Source organism: Cnephaeus nilssonii, assembly GCF_951640355.1.
Source record: "Cnephaeus nilssonii genome assembly, chromosome: 19".
Classification (NCBI taxonomy): Eukaryota; Metazoa; Chordata; class Mammalia; order Chiroptera; family Vespertilionidae; genus Cnephaeus; species Cnephaeus nilssonii.
Genome location: NC_137090.1, coordinates 26,500,557 through 26,510,320, shown reverse-complemented (window position 1 = coordinate 26,510,320; position 9,764 = coordinate 26,500,557). Strand labels below are relative to the sequence as shown.

Sequence of the window (9,764 nt, the reverse complement as noted above, 5' to 3'; positions counted from 1 at the left end):
CTCCCTCTTCTTTCCTCTCTCTCTCAAATCAATAAAAAAGGGTATCTTTGGCTAAGGATTAAATTATAATAATAAGATAAAATAAAAATCTTCTAGTTGAGTTAGGAGGAAGCAACATGCCCACTTATGAGAAATAGAGTTGAGACACTTGTAGATGAGGCAAGGGAAGACGGGCAATTTGGAACTGTAATAAAATAACTGCAACAGCAACAGCCATTTAAGAAGTGTCAGCAGCAATGAGTATTTATTATTTCGAATGAAATGTACATTAAACTTTTATATAAAAATCATCAAAAGTGCTATATTGGGTTATTTTAATATTAATTTAATCCCCTCTCCTATGTCATCTGGTAGTTACATCCTTCACCTCTTTCTTACTTTTGATACATCGCTATAATCATCTAACATTGTCCAATGTTAAAACATAAAAAATATTAGTTTATTCTTCAAGAGAAAGTACCACCAGTCAGTCATGAGTTACTGAGAGTAACAAGTAAAACAGGTGCCAGACAATCAACTTATTGAAAAAAGAAGTTATCATAGAATTTCATAGAAGCGTGCCAAGTCCAAGGCCATGGAGACTCTCGGCAGCACATTTTTATGATACAGCTTCTTACGCCTGTGGGTTATTCCCTGTGGAGGCGGGTCACTGGTGTGCCAGAACCATCCAATTGTTTTCTCATCTTTTCTTGGCTCCTTTCCGAGGTGAACCAAATGCTGTCTAACGCTGCACACCTCCCATGACCCCGACAAGGTTTAATGTGGGGGAAAAAGCTGATTTTGCAATCTGAGCAATAGCCCTTAGAGTTAAGTTTGTCATTAAAGAAGATGCAAGTCATTTCTCGCACATGAGGACCTGCCCCCCTCCCCTCCTCCATCCGCTCCCATTCCCCTAGTCCGCTCCAGTGCCAAGTCCGACCGCTCCCACAGGAGTGCGGGGTGAATTGGCTGCCGCAGGGAAGGCAGGATGTTCCGCCTCAGGCCGCACTTGGTCTCGTTCAGTCCTAAGCAAACAAGCTTCTCCGGTTTGCCATGAGAGCTGTCTGACTCTCGCGTCTCTTGCCTTTCTTGTGCCGCTGTCTCAGCTTCCAGCACAAGGCGCTGGAGGCCAACAAAAAGAGTCCCGAGGAGAGAAGGATGAGGCCCAAGATGGAGATGATGGAGCCGTGGGAATTGAAGCTGTAAGCCACGGCAGTGACCACTACCCCGGTGATGAGGATCACCACGGCGAAGGGGATGAGGCAGCGGTAGCAGGAGAGCTCAGTACCCCCGGTGGCGGCCATCAGCTGAATCTCACTGACCACAGGGACCGTGGTGACCACGACTTCACTCTTGGGGCTCTTCTCCGTTGTCCCTGGCTTGGGAGACTTTGGGGTTCCCAGGATCTCCTTGACAGGCTCCTCGGTCATTTTGACAGCGGTGTTTCCTAGCTGAGTTCACAGACTAGACCTGGGGGCTCTCACCAGGGTGGAGGCTGTGGAGGAGAAGACGGGAGATGTCAGCGAAATGCAGGAGAGCGATCCCTGCAAGGAACAGGAAAGAGGTGCGGAGACACCGCTGTGTCCTTTTCTGCAGGGGAACATGCACGTGGAAATAAACCCGAATTTCTATTTCTAATGCTTTGCATTCTTTTTGCATTGGGCAAAAAGCAAGATAAAGCAGATCACCATAAAGAAACAAAGATGTAAAAAGCAGGAAGCACTTTGCAGTGTTTAATAGACCCTGGCAGTCAACTAATGTTTTACTAGCCTTTCCTCCTTGCCTATTGCTTCTCTTTCCTCTAAGCACACCGAAGAACCTCGATCCGAATCCAGAGACTTCGTTCAAGGAGGCTACTTTATAAACAATACTTCGCACAGTTCTTTCCACGACTCATAGCAACTTAGACTCTGCCAATGTTTCCGGGCATAACACGCATTCTTTCCAAACTCTCACCCATTCACTGCCCATTGAACCAATGTCAAGACCAGAAGCCAGCGTACCAATGAGGTTCTTCTACATCAGCCAGATAGTCAGCAAGTCTTTACAGTGTGACTACTAAGCACAGGCCACCATGTGTCCTGGGACTTGGGTGTGGATGCGGTTCAGTAAAAATTCAGTGACAATGAGGCTAAGATGTGTGGATCTCAAATGTGGCAATAGCCTCCAATCCATGTGAAAGGAATGGAAAGAGAAAAATTAAGAAAGAAAATCAACAATTTTTGGAGGTTATCATTGGACACTTTTATGCATTAAAGATATGATTAACTATTAGAGTAATTTTCAAATTTTCCATTCAACTCAACAAGGATTGTTGATATGGTGTGTACCGTGCTGAGGGGGAAAAAAGCTAGGTTTTCAGGAAAGTTTTACAAGTTCATTTTGTCCCCATGCCCTTAGGCACAAGACTTTCTGCGATGCATGTCTGTAAATATTTTGAATGTGAACATTTCTGCACAAAACCCGAGACTCCATCAAAAGCATCTGGCTGAAATGCTGTCTATGAGAAATCAGTGTAAACTCTTGTCTGCCGCTCGGACACGTTAAATCATGCTTTTTTGTCCCTCAGAAGCCATCTAGGAGCTAAGTTATGCAGTTTAAACGAAGATTACGGAGGCTGTTTCAATGATTAATACTTGGGACATATTAAGCTTCCACTGAGAACAAATTCAAGCTCACATCAAACCCTGAGCAATGAAGCTAAATATATGAATTATCTATTTGCATAAAAATTTTAGTCACCAAATTAATCACTGCTGTCCTATGACACCCTAAATATTGGCTGAGCCAGTAAAAGGATTTTTGAGATTATGTCTGAAAGAAAAAAAAAAAATCTTCACCCCAAAGCTGAGATGTAACCTAATCTGAAAATGAAGGTCTGTCCCCAAACTACTTACGCGTTTCTCAGGGAGAAGCAATCCATTACCAGGAAACCACTCCACTTGGTGGGGGGGGCGGGGCGGGGCGGGGAGAAACCTCAGAGCCGCAGCTTCTTCTGGTCAGCTTCTGGGAAAAGAGCCCGTAACAGCATGTCCGTCAATGAAATAAGGAAATTATTTCCTCTGGGGAAAAAGAAAAGATACAAATATCTTGAATTATATGGTCAGTTTCGGATCCTGGAGTTCTTTCTTTCACTCTACCTCTGTTCCTAAATGACGCTTGTCTTTCCCTCTCTCTCCTTTTATTTCCTCCCCCTCTGACAGCCCCTCCCTGTCACTTTTTCCCCCTCACTTCTTTCTTTTCCTTGCCAGCGGATTCTGAGTTTTGGCTCCCCCCCTGCTCAGTTGACATGATAAGTGCGAATCGTTCCCGAGTCCCTAGAGACAGGAGCCAGCTTTTACTTTATTTCTCTCACAGCACTGACTCAGTAGACTGTGCTGCATTACTCATGTTTTCCCCAGCCAGACCTGCCTCGGGCGCTTCAGGCATTTTCAGAAGAAAATCCCTGAGTCCGCTTTGCAAACCCAGCCGAGGGGACAGAGCCCGGGGGACAGACCCTTTAGGGGGGCAGGAGCAGCTGCGAAGTCCTCGGGCAGCTGAATTCAGCCTCTCAGCCAGCAAACCAATCTGTGTTCCTAGGTTCCCCGGTGTTCTTCCTTGACTTGTGTGTGCAGGCCATCGGCAGCTTAAACCCTCTTGGTTGTTGTTAATTCATTTAGAAACGCGGGGGGAGATGCAGATGTTTGCCCTGAGAGGGAAAACGAGCCATCTTGGTCTACACATGATGACTTACTACCTCTGGGAGGAGGTCACTTGGGTCATGTTGAAATTATCGTCATCATTGTCATTTGCAGAGCTTCTCCTATGGGCTGGGCACGTGCAGTGTGCCCGCATGAACATGACTGCTCCCTGGTTTACCAGTGAGTTTATACCTGAGTTTACCGATAGTTTATAAATGAAGCCCAGAGAGGGTAAGTAATCTGACAAAGGTCACACAGAAAGAGAGAACTCCTTGGCTCGAACCCTAGTCTTTAACGAGCATAAAAATCACAAGGTCGGGGGGTTGTTAAATGTAGATTTTCATTCATGGGTCTGTCACAGGGTCCTGCCCTGTAAGGATGTGCGGCTCCTTTAAGGAGCAAGATCTTTTCAACATTCAGACACCTAGGGCATAACACTTCACCCTCTCAAACAATAAAGTTAAAGACGCACTTCCCACCCCTCTCCCTAAATGGCCTTATCAGTTTATACTTTATTAGACAAGCTGTTTCAATCTTAAAGCCCCAGGTTATCTTTTTGAGGGGAAAAAATGGATAATACTGGAGATTATTATAAGTTGGCCTCTATACTTGTACAGCTAAAAGTTATCCATCCTTTATTTTATAATCTATACAAGTTTCAATAACTTCTTTTTAATAAATCCAGCAAATCTACCCACCTAGATTAAATCTCAGGAAATATTTCCCCCCTTTTTTGAAATCTCCGATGTTAGATTTCTCTAAATGCTGGCAGAGGGCTTGGGTACTCACAGGCATCTCACCTCTGTTCTACGAGAGCCTGCTCCTTCCAGTCTCATCCAGCAACAATACCTTGCCGATTTTGTCATAAAGGGGGAGGGACCAGTGGTCTTTTCTCTCTAGAATGGAGCCAGAGAGGGCTTGGGCTTCATTTTGCAACATAAAGTTGACAAGTCCCTGAAGAGGCTGAGGGGAGGGATCCCAGCCTGCTGGGGAGGATGATCCCTGGAGGGCCTCAGCTGCCCCCATCCTCACCCAGGAAGAGGCTGTCATGTGGTGTTGAAGATAAGGAATACTTAGAGTTGAAGATAAGGAATACCTAGAGCCAGCCCTGTCAGTACTAGCCATCGTTTTCCTGGGATGGGGGTGGGGGTCACTGGCTACATAAATTGGAGATTCTTGAGACTCTCTTATAAGAGCAGCTGTCTGCCCACTGCAAACTTGCCTTTGGGGGCAATTCCTGTCTACTTCCTAGCATGGGCTGCCTTCCCCTAAACAGTCCGATAACCCCACTGAAGGTCAGAATATCACCTCATCCTGCGGAAGCTCACGTTGCCCCATTACCAAAGTCAAAGGTACACGAATCGCCCAGAGAGAAGCCAGAGACACCTTTTCTCCTGGGGAGCCTGCAGCCCAGTCTACACTGAGGGGCAGGGAGTGTATCCGTGAGCCCAGGAGCCTGTGGGCAGGTCTGTCATTACTTGTAACAGCAGAGCTTTCTTCAGCCTCTTAGACCTCAGGTGTCATATTCCCCCTCCTTCTCCTGCCTAGACTCACAGCTGCCCATCTCCAGAGCCTAAGCAGATAATTGGGGATTTGCAGTGATAAACACACACAAGTCGGAAGCCTTGGGATCAAGCAGAAATGGTACCTGAAGAATAAGCAGTACCACTCTAGCGTGGACGCACAGGCAGTTTTAACCTCTTCAGACGGAAATTCAAAGCCAATTCCCAGTGATCGGCGCCTGATGCCTTTGAATGCACCCCCGCCCCTTTTTTTCTACTCCGTGCCAATATGATATCAAACACTCCTGGGAACTTTTAAAGGGACACCTGCCCCCACAGTGAAAAACCTCATCCATAATGCAGCTAGCCTTCTGTCTGCAAGCCTGCTTTCAGAAGGGAGAGCAAAGCTTTCTGGCTCTTTTTAAAGCACCGGGCTCCAGGAGATCCCTTTACATTTGGAGAACCTCTCAGAAAGCTTCCAATCAACGGGTTCCATCTCTAACCCCCTCTCTCCACCCCTCCTCAGACATTCAACAGTTCTCTCCCAGATCTTTCAAAGAGCAAGGCAAAGATCCTTACCTTTCCCAGCCAGAGTGGAACTGAGACAGCTGCCAGCCCTGGCCAGCAGCAACCCAGCCAGGGAGATGCAAATCACTGCCCTAGGGACCGTGAACAAAGTACTCAGGCTTAAACACAGTTAAGGGACCGGAGAAAAATTGGCGAGAGGAAATCTCTTCCTTGCTGCTGTACTGTGTTCTAGTTCTCTCTAGGAGAATGCGATGCATATTTTTTTAAAAAAAGGGAACCAAGTTTGAAAAGAACGTTCTTCTTTGTTTTTCTCTTTTTCTGTTCTCTTTCCAGGCTTTCATTTTTCCAGGTTTTCCCTTTTCCAAAGCCCCATCCTGTTACTATCCCTCTGTAACACCTGGGACCTGCAGAAAAGATTTTATCATTCCCCTTCTGTACGTCTAGGTGGGTGTGGGGTTGGGAACATGTGTGGGGGATGGGGAGTGGGACGGTAAATGAGTCTCTTTCCCTGAAACCCGTGAGTAATAAGAGGAGTGGAGAACGAGAAGGGTTAATGGTGAAAATGGCATTTGTTGCTTTTTGTGGACAGTCTCCCTAGCAGCAGAGGAGTGGTTTTATCTGCTCCTCATCAGAGGACGGGGAGCAGATAAGGATGGAAATGACTAGACCACCTTCCACCTAAGGCACCATAAACAACAGAACCCGGAACACTTGCTGTTCCAGAGAGAACTCCCCCCAAACTGGACAAACCTCGGTTTACTTAGAAACAAAGTTATTTAGGTGAGGGGATATAGCCGGGTAAGGGGGCAGGGGCATGGCAAGGACCAGGACAAAGAGGAGATTGGGCCTGTTTCCCTTCAGTGGAAGCCAAAGCTTTTCAGTCTCTGGGTCCGAAAGGCGGACATTCTGATTTTGCCCCGGAGCCATATGCTTTTGAAGACCTGGAAACTGCTCCTTGGGAAACAAACACACTCTGTGAGGAGCAATGCCATGTGCATTCGATTACTGGCTCCCGTGGACTCTCGGTTTGCTTTCGCTTGGTGTGGTTGCGTTGGCCCCTTTCCAGCAGCCCTGAAGGTGCCAGGTCCTCCTGGCCCCCCGTCCCGCCTCTGCGTGCCTTTGATCTCGGCCCTCACCCAGCCCCATTGGACTCAGTGAGATGCAGGCAGCTGGCCAGGGTTCTCCGTTCCAGGGCTTCTTTCAAGGGTGTGTCTGCATTTATGTTCTGAAATCACGGACATTGGGGAAAGGGATCTGTGCTTGTGTGTTCGTTTTGGATAGCAGTCATGCTATTATTGCTCCCCTCCCCCGAGGCACTTTGCTTTGAGATCTAGGATGTTAAAGAGAGATCTGGTAGTACCAAGAGGAACAGTGGGTATACCTTAGATATAAAATGTATTTCACTATTTTCTGGTCAACTTCCAGGTACCAGAAACTCATAAAATCCGTGTGTCTATAGACAGGAAAACATACATCTTTTAGGTGCACATCCGGGTCACCATTCTCTTACCCGTTTTGTTCTGAGTCACTATGAAAGATGACATAAAACAAAACAACAAAAAGAGTCACTGAAATCAAAGGACACAGTGGGACCTTTGGAAGGGCTAAGTAAATCATCTCTCACTTCAACAATAACTGTCATTCTGGCCTCAGAGGAGAAGAATTGATTTTCTTGTTTCAAAATCTGAACCTCTGCTGACAATGCTACGCCCCTGATACATTCCCAAGTAGCGTGCATAATCCTTTACATTTATGTACATTATTCTTCGGAGGCCTGAGATGAGGAAGATCAGCGGTAAAGGGTTACAGCAAATTGGGCTGACAGCTTCCCAAGACAAGGGCGTGGCACTTGGGTCAGACTCCCCCAGTGGGCTAGGGCGGTGGTCGGCAAACTGCGGCTCGCGAGCCACATGCGGCTCTTTGGCCCCTTGAAGTGTGGCTCTTCCACAAAATACCATGGCCTGGGCGAGTCTATTTTGAAGAAGTGGCATTAGAAGAAGTTTAAGTTTAAAAAATTTGGCTCTCAAAAGAAATTTCAATCGTTGTACTGTTGATATTTGGCTCTGTTGACAAATGAGTTTGCCGACCACTGGGCTAGGGGGTCATGGACTCAGGGGCCTGTAGGAAGCCCACCACACTCGTCTTTTCCCAGGAAGGGAAGAGAAGAGACATCCATGACTCACCTGTTTGCTACTCTTAATACTTGATAGGATGCCTTTCGACCTCCCATTGGCCTCTGGTGACAATGTCCCTGTTCTGTCCGTAAAATGATGTGCACATCGTGTGACCTGTCGACTCCTAATCAGCACATCATTTCTTGGTTTCATCATCAATTTGGTGCTGGGCGATTTGGAACCGCCCTGCCACATGTAAAACACCAGTGACCTATGCCGTCCCACAAGAGTCAGTTAGCTTTTCTTTGTTCCAAGTTCATCGAGCAGAATAAACCTCAGACCTGATCCCGGTCGTGCAGTGCTGCTCTTCAAATGACTCACACAGGGTGGGTGTATCAGTGCTGGCCCTTCCCCAAATAACCAAAAATGCAGTTGAAACCATAGATTTTAAGCTCTGTGCTTGGGCAAGAGGAACATCCAGTATATTTTTCACAACAAGTAGTTTTTGCTGTTTCCATTTTTTGGAGAAAGAACTGAGGTGAAGATGTCACTGTCCCAGGTTTAACTCCTGGGCTCCTTCATCCTGAGTTGACCCAGCCCACAGGCTCAGTTTGACGAGGAAAGGAACCATGGAACACCGATCAAACGTCTAACAGGCACCACCCGTAATACAGCTCTATCTCCAATATTTGTATTTTCATTTTACTTATGAAGAAACCAAAACTCAGCAGGGTTCAATACTTGCCTGGGATCCACTACTAGGGCAAGAGGCAAAGCCAGGGTTCAAGTCCAGGGGCCTCTTCTATGTTGTACTATGAGGTCTCTGTTGCTTATTCATTTTTATTAGATTAAGTGTTATTAGCATATCCTAACTTTAACCTACAGTCCATTTTCTTGGGTGGAGGATGACATATTCTCACTGGGTTTATTCTTGGAAAAGCGTTCTGAAAAGGGAGTCCCTCTTGCTTCTAGGATGATGAACCCTGATGTTGCCCATAGACATGTGGGTATTGAAGTAGAGCTGCATTACTACTAAGCAGATTTGGGTAGGATTGAGACACAAGCCAGGTACCAATGGAGTCTGTGGGCGGTGTCATGGCTGTAGGAACATTTCAGAAGTTACCCAGGCCGTTCCTCAGCTCCCAGGAACATTTTGGTTCCACTGATATTTATTGTACTCCTTCCAGGCACCAGAAACTTGTCCAATGCTCTCGCTCAGTAGAGACAAAACAGTAAACAAGCAAGATCTCTGCTCTCAGGGAGCTTACAGTCTAGGACAGGGAAGCCACAGGCCACCAATGTCTATGATCTTTCTGCTGGAGGGAATAACCAAGTGTTCAGGGAGGCCCAGGGAAGATTACATCCGTTCTTGGTGGGAAGGAAAGCTTCATGGCAGACCAGCCTTAGTCGGTATGAGTAGGAAAGAAGAGAAGGTGATGCTAGGTGCAGGGACAGCCTGTATATAAACATAGCTCAGGAAAGTGCCAGTCCTTTGGCACAGAGCTTTGACCAGCCTATGTGGCTGGATTTTAGATCTCCAGGGGCAGGCAGAGCAGTCAAAATAAGACTGGAAATGGTTTATGGTGAGATGATTGCCTCGACATCGAGTTTGGAATTTATTTGGAAACCAATGTCGTTTTGAGCAAGATGACATGATAGTCAGCTCTGTGCATTATCAAAAGTAGCCTGGCATTAGAGTGTTGAAATGCACTATGGGAAAGTCAAAAGGGGAAGGCAGAAAATACAGTTGGGACATCCATCAGTTAGGAAACCTTTGTCTAGGTGAGATGAGTCAGGGCCTGATATTGAGTCATGCGTGCAGGTTGGTGGTAGGTCTGCTCAAATAATTGAATAGATATCCCCTCCCCCGGGAACTGACCTGTAGGCCACTTCACAATGGACATTCTACTTGCTTAGACTACATTCCACTTGCTAAGACCATTATCTCTCCCCTCCGGAGT

The 9,764-nt window shown here is 46.5% G+C and overlaps 1 protein-coding gene across 5 annotated transcripts; it reads right to left on the bottom strand.

Moving 5' to 3' along the window:
* Positions 1-222: 222 nt before the first annotated feature.
* Positions 223-5,857, bottom strand: TMEM100 (transmembrane protein 100). Of its 5 annotated transcripts, none has more exons than XM_079799142.1 (3): positions 5,741-5,857; positions 2,877-3,041; positions 223-1,474 (listed from the first exon to the last, which is right to left on the bottom strand). In XM_079799142.1, the coding sequence occupies exon 3, from the start codon at positions 1,407-1,409 to the stop codon at positions 1,005-1,007; it is 405 nt and encodes a 134-aa protein (XP_079655268.1). In that variant the 5' UTR covers positions 1,410-1,474; positions 2,877-3,041; positions 5,741-5,857; the 3' UTR covers positions 223-1,004. The 5 variants fall into 5 exon arrangements, with proteins under 5 accessions (XP_079655268.1, XP_079655271.1, XP_079655269.1 ...); XM_079799145.1 differs by lacking the exon at positions 5,741-5,857 and adding an exon at positions 4,460-4,484; XM_079799143.1 differs by lacking the exon at positions 5,741-5,857 and adding an exon at positions 3,476-3,686.
* Between the last annotated feature and the right edge of the window lie 3,907 nt (positions 5,858-9,764).